The following is a 15,586-nucleotide window of genomic DNA, read 5'->3' on the forward strand; positions in this document are numbered from 1 at the left end:
AGCCATCGCAAGTGGGGTTTCGTCAAGATTTCCATGGATTAGGTTGCGCGGAACCGTGAAATAAGTGAATTGGAATATATGTCGAAAAATTACTACTATAAGCGATAAATATTTGGTCGACGGAAGTAAATTTAGACATTATTTCAACACATTATTTCACAAAGTACTTTCACCCACAGTTAATATTTGAGGCATATTTTTAAAGATTTGTAAAATAACAACAAATTATTATTACTAAATTGTGCGTGCTAGCGTAAGTGCTGACGTAAGCAAATTTATATTAACCAAATTTTTCTAAACCACTTTGAATGTAAAAAACTATATATTCGTGTGTTTGTAAAATCATTTCTTACCTGATTATATGAACTATGTATGTACTACATATGTGTAAGTCATTAAAAGTCAACCAACTCATGTACAAAGTCAACATACAAGATGCTAAATAAATCTCCTGGCACGGAATAAAAGTCTTTCAGTAAGGCCAGGCGCCGACGATTTTAACCTCCTAAGAGATAGAGAGTTGCAGTAATGGCGGTCATTTTAGGGACTAATTTTAAAGTCATAAATGAGCTGACAAGAAATGTTGAAATTGCCAAGACTTACTGTAGGAGAAACAGCAGCAATAAAGCACGTTGCAGATTCATACATGTATGTATGTATGCATGTTTGAATGTAGGCAAGTTACAAGGCATAAAGGCATGGACGCATTTAGAGCCAACTGATATGGGAACAATACGAATTATATATGTACGTGGATATACCTACCAGTGTTGCCAAACATGGGCTTTTCCTACCAAAACTGGTAGGTTTTTTTCCATTTGGTAGGTTGGTAGGCTTGATTGGATTTTGGTAGGTTTCGGGACAATGAGTAATAGTTATTTGCGAAAAATAGAAACAAACGTTTTAGCAACATTTTTTACACGAATATTTCACCGGTGAGTTCGTGTAATGGCGGCCACAAACATGTAAATATACCTGATTCCTTATGCTGGATTTCCACTAGGCATTAAATGGCAAAAATGACAAATGACAAAGTCGGACATTAAAAAATTATCGTGTCATTACATTAAAAAATGGCCATTAGATTAATTTCCACATGGCATTTTTTTAAATGGCATACATTTTTTGTCATTTCAAGGCCTAGTGGAAATTCGGCATAAGTACAAACGAATACCTTATTTTTGCCAATCTGCAATACGGACATCCATATATCGTCACCTAAGGGTGAAAAGGTGCCAAGTCCGTTTTTTGAAATTCTTCAGGAGACACGAAAAATCGATGTAGTTTCGTATTACCTGTCATTCTGCATCAAAAATTATGCTGGATTTCCACTAGGCATTAAATGGCAAAAATGACAAAGTCGGGCATTAAAAAATTATCGTGTCATTACATTAAAAAAATAGTCATTAGATTAATTTCCACATGGCATTTTTTTAAATGGCATACATTTTTTGTCATTTCAATGCCTAGTGGAAATTCGGCATTAAACATTGAAAAAAATGGTAGCGATATAAATTATGGCGTACTTGGACCAAGATTACAGAAAAGTCTGCCATCTACTCGTACTCAACCATATTTCAGGCGGAGGTCTTCCCAATCGAAGTCTGTGTTCGCGAATGTCATCGTAGAAGGTAAATGAGGCCAGAATAAATATTATGTCGGACATTCAGGCAGCGTTAAAGGTCTAGAGTCTTTTAAAATGGCATCAAGGCTTGTAAACTCTTGAACCACCTTCAAGCCCACAATAGCATCACGCTGTGGAGGGTTCATGGACATGAAAGGTTTGAAGGCAACGAAAGGGCTGACTGTCTCGCAGAACGTGGAGCCCAAATGCGTTTACTTGGCCCCTAGCCTTTCTGTGGTACATCTAAAGAATACACTGCAGACCTACTTAGGAGCTAGCTGGGAATAATCTCAAATTGCTGCCCACTGGCGGAAGTCAAAGGGAATAAGACAATCAAAAATATGCATATCTCTTTCCAGCAGGAGCTCCGAAAGACACCTTGAACTTAGAACTCTTACTGACAACCTGACAGCACACTGCAAGTTAACGTACGGTTTTAATTAAATGGGTATTTCTGTAGAGACGGACTGTAGGGTTTCTCGGCTGGTGAAAGAAACCCCGAGTATAATAATATACTCTTTAATATACTAGTTGTGTTTTAGCTCTACTAAATGTTATGTTAACTATGTTTTTAAAAAATTTGACATTGAAAACAAATATTAAAACTAAAAAAAATTTTTGGTAGGTTTTGGTTGGTTTTGGTTTTAGGAAATCTTAGTAGGAAAAAAAATTTGTCTGTGGCATTGCTGATACCTACGTTTGTGCATGCATATACACTAGACTGCGTCACTTCCCATACAAAAACAAATCGGTACTGTGTTTCCATTGGAATTATAAAATCTATTAAATTTTAAGGCTTTAAGACTAAAATATTTCGGAAATATATTAAGATTTACGTGATCTGGAGCGATTTGAAAATATCTCCAAAAATGGAGTTTTTTATGTATAAAAATAGTTTCTTAAAGAATTTTTTGCAAAAATGCCCTCAAATGCCAAAACATTTTAAGCTTAAAAAATCTGCATAAAAATAAAAAAAAAATAAATAAACGGAATCGTAATAATGAGATTTCTAAGATTGGTATAAGAAAAACTTGAACAACTGGTTCAAAACTATTCCAATTTAGGCTTGTGAGGTATCATTGGAAAGGTATTTTCTCACCCCATTTAGTTCTTTGCAAATGAACTCGTGAAGTATGAAAGAGAAAGGTATGAAGAACGAGCGTCATTTCAAGTTGAATTAAGGTGTGTTAGTATTTTAAAAAAATGGGACGTGAAAGATCTTTTTTGCAAAGATATAAAATTAGCGGGAAGTCTAATTCGGAATAGTTTTGGCCTAGTTATTCAAGTTTTTCTTAAACCAATCTTTGAAAAACTTAAAAAAAAACAGCCTCGAAAATCTCATTATAATGATTCCTTTGAAATTTTTTTTAAATTTTTATGCAGATTTTTTAAGTTTAAACTGGTTTGTCATCTGAGGAGATTTTTTCAAAAAGTCCTTTAAGAAACTGTTTTAATTCATAAAAAAACTTCATTTTTGGAGGTATGTTCAAATTGGTCCAGCTCACGTAAATCTTAATATTTTTCCGAAATATTTTGGTGAACTTCTTCAAATATAATATATGTATTTTGTAGTTCGGGCGGAAAAACAAAAACTTTTTTTGGTGATGCAGTCTAATATACATATGTATGTTCATGCATTAAGGGTAACGCCGGCGGGGCCACATTACACACTTAGGTAGGCAGATTTGAATAAGCTGCCTTCTTAATCAGAAGAAAAACTACTATATACTTACATACATACATAAATGTGTATAAAAAGGTAAAAATGGTTGCTACAATTCTAAACCAGGCTGGTGCAAGGAAATCGTGGAACTTTGCGACCTCTACTACATTTACCACGTAAAGGAGCGAAAATTCGGTATTGGAATTGTGGTGGGAGAAAGACAGCGTCGCCAATTCCTGTCACTCACCCCATTGGACTTTGATCAATATTTTGTTGCAGCCAAGATACGCACCCGCCTCTGTGCAGCAAAAAATGTGCGCCCAACAATGCAAGGAAGGCTCAACGTCGAAAAGCTACGATCACAACAGGCGGCCAATTTATTCGACTCTCACACCTGCTCTCTGAGAGTACTCTTCAACAAATTGACATACGCGAGCAGTGGAACCATATTTGCCGCTAATTAAGTACCGCCGCCGAAGAAGTATTCGGATTTCAGCGAGCCCGAAAGAGCAACTGGTACGATTAGGAGTTAGAGTTTTCAACTAGGTTGCGGAAGTTAGTTGTTTTGGAATGCGGCTATATGCGGCTTTGATGACTTGATCATGTCGTACGAATGGACAGAAACCCACCAGCTCTGAAAGTATTTAACGCGGGTCACGATGCTGGTAGCAGAGGAATAGAAAGGCCACCCTCCACTGCGTTGGAAAGATCAGATGAAGAAGGGCTTGGCTTCACTTGGCATTTGCACTTGGCACAGAAGAGAAACGACTGGAGTGCTCTTTTGGACTCGGCCAAAATAAAATGATGGTGACTTCGAAAAAAGAACATAGTCTTCGTAGTGTTATTAGTTCCTCTTTCTTTCTCTGTAGCATTACCGTAATGCCATCCTGCTGATTTGAAAGGGGAAAAGTTGCTTATAGCACACATGATAGTTTCCCCTGCTCACAATCGAGCCCAAAAAACTACTGTTTTGGGGTCCGAAACTAGTTGTACTTGAAGCGGTTGAATCCGGAGTACACTGGGAAGTAAGTTTTGACTAATGTCTCCAAGGAGCCTTTGGCTGAGTTTTCCACACACCTTTATCTTTCTTTAGTGAATACTTGGAGGTGTCTATGGCCGAACAGTAGGATTTCCAAGATTTTGCCTTGGTCTTTTTCTATGACATTAGGACACTTTTACAAGGCGCCCAATTTTTTGTTTTAAAGCAGTCATGACAAAGTTGTATAATTTTGTTTCTTATAGCTCTTAGATCCCCTTTACGATACTTATTAGGGTTGGCACATCAAAGGCTTTTCTTATAGCAAGGTCCTCGACTGATCTCTTTTCCTAGATTTCTTTTGCATATCTGATTAGTCAATATTCTATTGTACATGCCCAAACAGTTCTTTGAGGGTTCCTGTATCCTGAGGAAGTAATGCATATGCCACGAAGTTTAAAGAGGATCATACAGTGGTCAGACCTTGACGGCATATATAATACTTGTTCTCCAATCTTCTACGCGAACACTGTCATTTTCCGACAGCAGTGTTAAGTCCAGCAGTTCCTTCCATCCAGGGAATCTATCTGTGCCCGGTAGGTCTATTGCTCCTGTTAAAAATACTTCGCTCATTCCGTGGTGAGGACCCAAACTGAATGTATAGTGTTCACAACGCAGCCCATCAAAACAATTTTTCAGGAGTTCTGTACTAGGATTTCGCTGAGTTCTGGAGGCGGACTGTCCCTGTCATGGGCCATATAGGACGATACCACAAGTTTGCTGTACAGTCTATACAGTAGCACAGTTCGAGAGCTGCATATTTATTTGGACAACGGTAAGCTTATTGATCGGGGTCATCTGATCGGCTAGCCTCTCGTAGGAAAACCCTCATTCTAGCCTTATTAATGCCGATCCTATAAACAGTCTTTGTTTACTAATCACTTTCCATATTTTTACCCATATTTATGTAAGCATTTGTGTTTAATTTCGAACACCGCCTTCATGACCATCTTAAGAGTTCTTAGCTATACGTACATACATACATACATATAAGCAATCATATCTTTTGGACAACAGCTTTTTGCGGCTGTGTACGCTAAAGCCTAAGGATATCTTGTTGTTCTTGTTACCACTTATTAGATGTCTATGTTGTATATATGTACATACATACATATGTGCATATGTTTGGCTGACTGTTCATAGAACACAAGTACATATGTACTTATGTCTGCGTGGCCATGTATCTATCTAGATTTGTACTTAAAAAATGCGCCGGAAGCCGCCGCTATGTTTCCTCATTTTCATTCGCTTGTTGTAATTTTATTTCCCCGCCCATGAATAAGCTACGCATCCTCCGCCACATCCACAGACATGTAAAGTCTACTTTTAACAAAGTAATTGTGTTGATGTTTAACATTCTTTTTTCCAGCGTTTTGTGCACGCGAAACAGTTTTAAAATTGCCTCCAGTAACGAACCTATGAGGCTCTAAAATTTACTGAAACCCCATTTGGCGGTTAATGACTTACAAGATTTAATGTACGGGCAGAACTTATAATATTGAATATAATGTTTATATACCCAAAGCATACATATTAAAAACTTAAAGCATTTAAAAAAAAATTTCTCCTGCAGTCAATATTTCTAAAAGTACTCATACATGCATACATATGCATGATACAAAACAGAAGGTACTGGTTTCAATAAACAACTTTTGGATTAACAAGTAATGAAGTATAAGTTCGGGCGAAACCGAATTTTATAGACCTGGCGCAGGCATCACCTATCGTCGCTCCAACTTTCTTTAAACTACCTATAAGTCTATAACAGTCTTATTTATTGTAAAGAGATTGTTGTAAGTATTAACTTGGAGTACCTTAACGTCCTCAGTTATTGAAATATCGGAGTTTTCGTATATCCGAAAATTACCGTTATATGGGAAACCGGTGCAATTTTAGTCCGATGTGAATAATTTTCAACGAAAAACAAGGTTATTAAATACACCAAGTTTGGTAAAAATTTACAAATCGGTTACCGAGATACACATTTGTGGTCAGAAGTAGGCGGTGCCACGCCCAAAACCCATTTTTAATAATCTAATATATAATATATGAGAAGGGGGCGTGGTTATAGTCCCATTTCACCAATTTTCAATAGCAACCTACCTTGAATAAAGGACAACCTATATACCAAATTTCGTTGAGATATCCCAATTTTTGATCGAGTTTTCGTGTACACGGACAGACGGACGGACCGGCAGACAGACATGGGTTAATCGACTTATCTTTTCATTCAGCCGCGTGCTCCAACCCCGCTTAACTCTGCAGTTTTCAAAATAAGTTAGTTTCAAATGTAATGCAAATTAAATTCGATAAAACAGGTTTTGATTATAGGTTCTTGGTGGTACTAATGGGATTTTAAAAGACACATTTTTTATCCTTTTTACGAAACTGAAAAACTAAACTGGGGACTGCTCCGCTTCAAGCCAGGTGAAACAAGGGATGACGAAAATTCGTTCCACGATACATACATAATTTTCGCAGGCTGCAACATATTCTTAGATCGTAACCAAAGAATGACTGAACGTTCTACAAAAACCTGGACCCGAATCATGGCATCCGATTAGAAATTATAAATTTAATTTCGAGATTACAGTACTCGTTGGTGAGCCCGGTTTTCAATTTAAATTGCATTGGAGAGAACAGCTGTTATTTTAAGTAACTCGATTCGAAGCGGCCACAGAGACCGTAGTTCGGGTCCTGAGTTTGATCATCAAATCAGTCAAATATTTGAAGTATTTTGCAGGTATTATTTTTTTTTAATTTTTTTTTCTTGTTAATTCCTTTTTATTTGTTTTTTAAATCTTACATTTAAGACACCCAGTCAAATTCATTTATTTTCTGTTTGAAAACATACAAACTATTAATCTTATTACTATATCAGAAGAAGCTTTTAGTTAATTTCATTTTATCAGTGACCATCCAAATTGGGCTTATCAGTGAATGTGATTTCATTGGCTGGACCAGAGCGTTGGTACTCAATGAGTACGATACGATTGTCGCCGCTTTTAAGTACTTCACGTGGCACATAGAGCGTCACTTGTGGCCCTGCCTCTGGCCAATAGCGACCCAAATTTTCTCCATTCACAAACACCAAGCCCTTACCCCAACCTCTGGTATCTAAGTACGTATCACCAATTTGTCCATCTGCTATCGATAGTTGTCCATAGTAAATTGTAGGTCCATTCCACAATACTGAACCACCCTTCTCTTCGTGGAAACCCAGCACAGCATTTTGCTCCTCGGCATTAACCGATGCTATAAGTGTCTCAATGTCCTCAATCGATTCTAGTGGATACTTCGTCATTGTCCAGTTGGACAGTACATCTTTGTCAAGCACAACATTACTAATGATGCCCTTAAAATCGGTCACAGGTCCGAAGTTAATGCGTCCCTGATTCTCGACCAGCAATTGCAAATGCGTACCATAGCTAGGACTGATAGGCAGCTCAAATATGGGTGTCTCGCGAGAGAGTATGCCCACTAGCTGCTCATCAATGTATACGTAAGCCCGATCGTGTACGCCGGTGGCACGTAAAATACTTGGATCACGGTTGAAGTCCGGCAGCACGGTTTCGTATAGTACAAAACCTGAATACTGATCCAGCGCTTCGAATGTCTTAGGTTTCGTACTGACTATAACGCCAGTGGAGAGTATTTCACGACCCTTTTCTGACAACATTGAACAGCAAGCGCTCAGTCGAACAGTGCCATAGTGCTTTTTAGGTACTGGTGCTGGTAGCGGTACATTCGGTATCGGTAAATAGCGAGTTATAATTTCGCGCAATTTATGAAACTTAGCAGTGGCATCGCCAGCCTCGTCCATGGGTGCATCGTAGTCATACGAAGTGATATCGGGTTGATAGCGACCGGGACCACCGTCGTTGGCGCCAGCGGTGAAGCCAAAGTTCGTGCCGCCAAACATCATGTAGAAGTTAACGCTAGCCCCTGCGTCCAACATTTCACTGAAAATGAATTTAGAAAAAGTACCGGTTAGTAAATAACTACCCATTTATATTTTATCAATGCCTAATACGTACACAAATGCTTTTGTAATCGCCTCAGTGCGCACACGTGCCATCGGCTCTGACCAATGTGTCAGCCAGCCTGGGTAGAACTCTGCATTTACTAGCGGACCTTTCGGTTGTATCTGCCGCAAACGTGCCCAATAGCTACTTATCTGATTTGTGGCACCGAAATCCATTGTGGCCAATACACCTTCAATATGACCACAACTGAGCACACTTGGACCGTCATTAGTGAATAGCACGGCATTGTCTTGCACATGCGTGAGTGTTTCGTCTCGCAACCACGTACGATACTTCTTATCACAGGCATAATAGGAACCGTATTCATTTTCTACTTGCACCATAATTATGGGGCCGCCATTGCCGTAGAGATATGGTTTAAGGCGGCTGAACAGCACATTATACCAAGTGCGCACTTCGAACAGATAGTCTGTAGAGTTACGGTATTAATGGTATTGATCCAAATAATATACATATATTTAAGTCGGGCTACTTACTTATATCAGATGTGCGCAGCTTTATGTTGGGATATTTGGTGAGCAGCCAGTAGGGAAATCCACCCTGAAAGTATATCAGAAAGGGTATGGACATTAGTATATACATACATATATAAAAGGTATCTAAAATGGCAAATTTTTTAATTTAATTGCAACTTTTTTCTCAAGATAACCAATGTTTTCGTATAAGAAGCTCTAAGAGCAAAACACATGAAGTCCAAACTTCAGATTATTGTGGTTTGCACGTCTAGCTCATTTTATTAATTTTTTGGGTAATACTAAAAAGCTTTTCCATATCTTGCAATGCATATATGAAGCTACGGAGGTATTTATTTGCTATGTACTTAGGTCTTACACATTTTAACTAGTAATTAGGGGCAATAAGAAAATCACCAAATTGGGATCACTGGTTTACCCAAAGGCATGGACACATTTTGGTGGTTATCGGATCACCCGATTACGGGGTTAAATGTTTTTTTCTTCTTCTTGCTTTGGCCCTGTATCCAGCTCCGGCCGTTCAAACCATTCAAAGCAATCTCGAATTTCTAGTTGAAACCAAGAAAACGTTAAAATTTTTGCAATATTCAAGTGCAACAACTAATACTAACGTAAATTACAAATTAGTTCCTTATTTTTATATGGGATTATTTGAAATACGTTTCACTTATTGCAACATTAACTAAATTTTTTTTTATATGTACTTCAGATGTGTAATCATATATGTTTTTAGAAACTCCCAGAGTAACAAGGAAATCTAATAGAGAGTTCAAAATTTTGTTCAATTGTTCAACCATTGCAAATTATAAAAAAGTAAATTAAAATTCGTAATCAGGCTCGACCCTATTAAGCTGGCATTTCAGGGTACTAATATACATACAGATAGATAAAATTTGAAAGTTAGGGGGGCTCGAGCACCCCCCTGCCCCTACCTGGCTACGCCCATGTACTTACAAAATCACGTTCCGCACATATATAAGGTCCAGGACGCAGAATAACTAGTAGACCCAGCTCATCTGCTAGCTTGATGAATTTCTCCAAATCCGCAATGCCATTCCACACGTAAGTGTCATCTTTTGGATTATGCAGTGACCATTCCACGTACCTGATAGAAAGAGAAAAAAATATATATGTAAATAGTTGAGTTTCGTTTATTCTATTTTTTTCAAGCCGTCTTTCGAATGACTCGAAAAAGGCAATTTGAAAAAAAACGGTCTCCAATTTTTTTTTTTGGAAAAAACTCAATTAAACCGTAGGCAATTTGAGTGAAAAAATGAATTTTTTGTCTGTAAATTGCTTTTCGTGAAACTGACTATTACTGTTAGTCACAAATGAAAGCAAAAGTTTAATAAAATTTAGTCACTGTTCGTGAAACCGATCACTAAAAAGGAAAGGGGTTCCCAAAATATAACTCTGCAAAATTATTTCTTCTTCTACTTATTTACATAAACAATTGGATGTAATTTTCAGCGTTCATTCTTGTTATGGCGCATGATTTTCTTGGCAATATTTATTTATAAAAAATGTTTGAAAAACATCGTTCTGGTGCATCAAAAAATCTGAAAAATATTTCAAACATTTTTCTTATTAAGAATTAGAAGCTTCCGGTGAGCAAATTAAATTTTTGGCACAAATGACAGTTACTCGGTTTTGCAGAACGATGATACGCGGTTTTGTACTTTAAACGACGATATGCAAATTACAAAATGTGCGTATTTTTTGTTTAAAAGAATTGATCTTTTAAATTTGGTGCTGCATGTACATATGTATTTCCTTGATTTTTAGGCTTTAGAAAAATCTTTAAATTTATTTCAAAACACGCTTTCAAAAATTAAATAAAGGACATATTGAATCCACACAAAAATTTAAGATACGTATAAATATGTTAGAGGAAAACCTGCTTATTCGATAAAAAAAAACTCCGCTTTAGACGATATTCGGGAAATCACGATTTCAAAGAAAACCGCCAAAAACCCCATTCGGGATATCCGAGTCGAGTCCTCGAGCAGCGGAGTTTTTTTTTTTTTGTAAATTTATTTATTTTTTCTTTTATAGTTTTTTTAATTTCTTGAAACTTTTTCATTTGTTTTCCTTTATTTTTAGATTTCATTGTTTCAAAAATAAAAATATTTACTTTTAATTCATTAATTTTTAGAAACACATATTTCTTATTACTTTTTCTTTTTTATTCAGTTTTCTTTTAGTTTTTAGATTTTATTTGTTTATATGTTGAATATCATTTAATTTTTAGAAACTTATTCTATTTTTTTTCTTTGTTTTGGTTAAATTTTTTCTTTTAAATTTACGCTTATATTATTTTAAAAGGAAAAGAAAAATTTTTAATTTCATTTAATTTTTAGGAACTGAAATGTATCAGGTGGCAAAATAACAAAATAAAACGCGGTCGTCGGTCTCGGTGTCCAAAATCGAATGTCTTCTTTATTGTTCTTGAAAATGGCGCATAGCATTTTACAAACAACGGGTCTTACTCGTTAAAATACAACTAGTCTTAAGGTCTAGTTACTTAGCCTACTTATGGTCTAATCACAAGCACATGTGTATACCTAAAGCCCTATTCACACACGCGTACGTGCCTACGGTCCTACAACTCGGCCGTCCTGACATATAGAATCTCCTGATTCTATGACGACAAGTTTATACAGTGTTACGTTCATGCGCAACTAACTTTAACATTTTATAGTTTTGTCGTGACTTTGGTTTTCTTATGATCGTACCACGGTTTTAAGTTCGTAACTGACCAAATGCCTTTGTAAGGTATCTGTGTCTGTTGAAACCCTTCTACGTCTTCGACAGCGTAGCGGTCGTTTTCTAAAATTTTTGATATTCTATATGGTCCCTTGAATTTGGGTATTAACTTGCTGGACGCTCCTATTTGTGAGCTGACATTGGAAACCACTACGTAGTCGCCAACTCTGAACTCTCGTGGCTCTTGTCGCTTGGCGTCTGAATACTTCTTATTATAACTTTGCGCTTTTCTTTGAACTGCCTCCGCTTGCTCTCTAACTTTTTCTATTGCTACTGGGCTTGACGACTGCACCGTTTCTAACACATTTTCTCTGAGACTGTCTATAACTTTACCTTTTTGTGCTACTCCGAACAGTAATACACTAGGTTGCTCCTTTGTTGCTTTGTGCACCGTGTTGTTCATCGCATGCTCTACTGATTCTAACACTTTGTCCCACCCTATCTCTTTCTCGGAATCTACCATCTTTGCAATCATCGGGCCTAAGCTTTTGTTAACGATCTCGGCTAGGCCGTTTGCCTGGGGTGAACTTGTCGCAACTTTGATGTGCTCAACGTTGTTGTTTACTAAAAATTCCTCAAATTCGTTTGAAGTAAAGCTTGTCCCTCTGTCTGACACTATGAACTTTGGTCTACTGTACGCTCTAAAGTAGTCCTTTAACGCTATAACTGCTTCTTTTGACGCTGTCGTTTTCGCGGGGTAGAGGCGGACAAATTTCGTGAAGGCATCTATTATTACTAAAATGTGCTTATACTTTGTAGACTTGCTATGGATCGGTCCGTAGTGGTCAACGTGTACCATTTCGAACGGTTTGTTTCCCTTCGGTATCATGTGCAGAAGTCCCTCTTTTCTACCACTTTTGCTGGAAAATGCTATACATTTTAGGCAGTTTTCTATGTGGGCAACTGCTTTCTTTCTGACACTTGGGAACCAATAGCTCTTTCCTATGGATTCCACAACTTTCTCTACACCTAAATGCCCCATTTCGTCGTGGTACTTATACAAAACTACATAAAAAAGTAGATTTCTACCCATAAAAAAGTAGATTTCTACCCTTCCTGTATACTATTCCGTTTCTCATTTCATAGTGACTGTTCTCGCTAACTTCTAACTCCTTTTTTATTTTCCCTACTTTCTCGTCTCTACTTTGGCATATGATGAGATTTTCTTCAAAAGTATTCGTGTGAACTACCAGTATATTATTTATTCTACTTAGTGCATCTACGTGTTGCATTCTTTTACCGGCTCTATGTTCAAGTTCATAATCGTAGTTTTGCAGTTCCAATGCCCACCTCGCTATTCTTGGGCTCATGTCTTTCTTATTAAGCGTCAAGGTCAGCGAGTTGCAGTCGGTTATAATCTTGAACTTTATGCCTTGCAAATATATTCTAAATCTTTTTAATGCGTAGACAATCGCTAGAGTTTCTAACTCGAAACTGTGGTATTTAGATTCGGTGTCCGTTGTACGTTTTGAAAAATAAAACACTGGGTGTAGCTTCCCGTCTTTCTTCTTTTGCAGTAATATCGCCCCAAACCCTAAAGCACTTGCGTCACAGTGTAACTCTGTTGCGTCATTTGGGTCATAGATTGCCAACAGTGGTGACGCCTTCAATTTTGTTTTAAGACTGTTGAAAGATTCTAACTCTACTTTGCCAAACTAAAATTTTGTGTCTTTTTTCGTAAGGTCGTGGAGGGGCTTGGCTATAGTCGAAAAATCCTTAATAAATCTTCGGAAATATGAGCATAAGCCTAAAAAGCTTTGAACTTCGACGACTTTAGTCGGAACGGCAAAGTTTTCTATTGCGTTCAGCCCCTTCTCGTCCGCCTGTATACCTTTACCAGTAATAACATAGCCTAAATATGACACCTTCGACTGCAAAAACTCACACTTATCTAAACGCAGCTGTAAGTTATTCTGTACAATTTTTAATAATACTTTTTCTAATATTTCGATATGTTCTTTGATGCTCTCCGTTGCTATCATGATATCGTCGAGATAAACTATAACCTCGCCCTTGCGAATCATCTCTGAAAAAATTTTATTAAGAAACTTTTGGAATGTTGCCGGTGCATTTTTCAATCCGAACGGCTTTCTCAAAAACTCATATTGCCCTAAAGGTGTAGTAAACGACGTATACTTTATCGAGTCTTCGCTCATAAAAACGTGAAAAAACCCGTTCTTTAGATCCAGCTTTGTGAAAAATTTCTTGTTCGCTAACCTGTCTAACAAATCGTCAATAAGTGGCAACGGATAACTATCTTTTGCCGTAACTTTGTTTAATTTTCTGTAGTCGACGCACAAACGAAGTTCACCCGTTTTCTTTTTAACTAACACTATGGGTGACACAAACTCTGACTCACTAGGGCGTATGTAACCTTTTTGTAAGTATTCGTCGATTATATTCTGCAACTCTATCTTTTCTTTGTACGAAAGTCTTCTTGGAGCACATGCGAACGGACTACTTTTTTCTAACACAAGTTTCATTTCTTTTCTGACCATTGGCTTGTCATTCTTCTTTGAGTTTACGTAAATTCTTCTGAAAATCTCCTGAAAAAGTATTTTATCATCGTAGTTGACTTCATCGCCCACTTTGAGGTCCATAGCTGCTTTTTCGCACACTTCTATTGCCATAATTTCGTTTATGGCCTCATTAACCTCACAATCTTCGACCGCATAATTGGCGTTGCTCATGTTTTCGCACGTGCTCTTCCTTGTTGTACCTAAATTAAAAATTTTCTCAACTTTGTCTACTTTCTCAACTTCGTCCACCTTCTCAACTTCGTCCACTTTCTCAACTTCGTCCACATTGTTCACACCATTAGCTGCCTCTACTTGTACTACCCTATCCATAAACTCAACATTTCCGATTTTTAACTTAGCGTTACTTGCCTCAATAAAATCTCTACCCAGTAGCACCGAATAACCAATACACCCATTAGGAACCACTAAGAATTCAACTAAAACGTCTTTATTCAAAACTTTGACGATACATTTAACTTTTCCAAGTATATTCAAAACTGATTTATTTAAACCGTAGTACGAATCATTTACTTCATCGAAATTCACTCCTGACGGTACCACAACTTCTTTTATTAAGCTAACTGGGCTGCCTGAATCAACTAGACATTCTATAAACATACAAGTATTAACATGTGCTACATACAATCTAAAATAACTTACGAAAGTATTCTTCTCCCTCTTGTACTGCTTGCAGTCTGTTGCGTAGTGACCCTTCTCTCCACATGCGTAGCACGATCCGGCTTCCCGCTTAGGCTTTCTGCAATCTTTGGCATAGTGGCCGGAACAGTTGCAATTGTAGCATCTGAAGCGTTCATCGGAGCGTGGTTTTGCTGCCGGACGTTCTGGCAACGTGACTGATCTGAACGCCCTGACGACTTCGTTTGCCGACGCAAAACTGTGTAGCCTTGCTTGTGTACGTAGCTGCCGGTCTGGTATTCCTTCGATGAGGTAGTCGGCGAACTCTTCATCGCTAAGGCTCAAGTCGCTGCTCAATGTGCATTTGTCGTTATAGTAGCTGATGAAGCTTTCTTCAGGCACCCACATCCGCTTTTCGAACTTACGCCGGCGTTCGAGTTTTCTCTCGTTTGATGTAAAAACTGTCTTCATATCACGTAGCAGCTCGTCTGCGCTCTTATGGAACGTTGATTTCGCGTTGTACCACGCTAAAGCGGCGCCCTTTAAATTTAAGTGTACGGCTACACACAGCATCGCATCGTTGGCTTTAAAAATTTCGCGATAGTGCATCACCTGGTTATACCACGCACTAAAACCATCGCCGCCATCGTAGGTTGGTATAACCTCTTTTAATGTCTCAAATGGGATGCCGTCTTCTGCTTTAGTCCTGCTCGCCATTGGCCTGTTCTGCTCCCATTGTGCCTGCTGGAGTTTAAGCAGTCTTATTTCCTTCTCAAGCAGTTCAATTTTCCTGGCCGCTGCTTCGGCGTCGCCGTCGTCACGA

At 37.9% G+C, this 15,586-nt stretch overlaps 2 protein-coding genes across 4 annotated transcripts in view; one reads left to right on the forward strand and one right to left on the reverse strand.

Annotated features, from left to right (window-relative positions):
• Positions 1 to 15,586, forward strand: part of LOC118747404 (tachykinins) — an 87,055-nt gene that overhangs the window by 12,527 nt on the left and 58,942 nt on the right. The gene's annotated exons all lie outside the window — the stretch shown is intronic.
• LOC118745224 (beta-galactosidase) overlaps positions 7,131 to 15,586 on the reverse strand; it is a 347,980-nt gene continuing 339,524 nt past the window's right edge. For all 3 annotated transcript variants that reach the window (XM_036478766.1, XM_036478758.1, XM_036478752.1), the window contains exons 3-6: positions 9,797 to 9,947; positions 8,846 to 8,909; positions 8,361 to 8,778; positions 7,131 to 8,285 (exon numbers count right to left, since the gene is read on the reverse strand). In XM_036478766.1, the coding sequence (XP_036334659.1) occupies positions 7,232 to 8,285; positions 8,361 to 8,778; positions 8,846 to 8,909; positions 9,797 to 9,947 (1,687 nt within the window). In that variant the 3' untranslated portion in view covers positions 7,131 to 7,231. The remainder of the gene's footprint in view (positions 8,286 to 8,360; positions 8,779 to 8,845; positions 8,910 to 9,796; positions 9,948 to 15,586) is intronic.

This window comes from Rhagoletis pomonella, unplaced genomic scaffold (genome assembly GCF_013731165.1).
Source record: "Rhagoletis pomonella isolate Grant_MI unplaced genomic scaffold, Rhpom_1.0 Rhpom_scaffold_00001, whole genome shotgun sequence".
In the NCBI taxonomy this organism is placed as follows: domain Eukaryota; kingdom Metazoa; phylum Arthropoda; class Insecta; order Diptera; family Tephritidae; genus Rhagoletis; species Rhagoletis pomonella.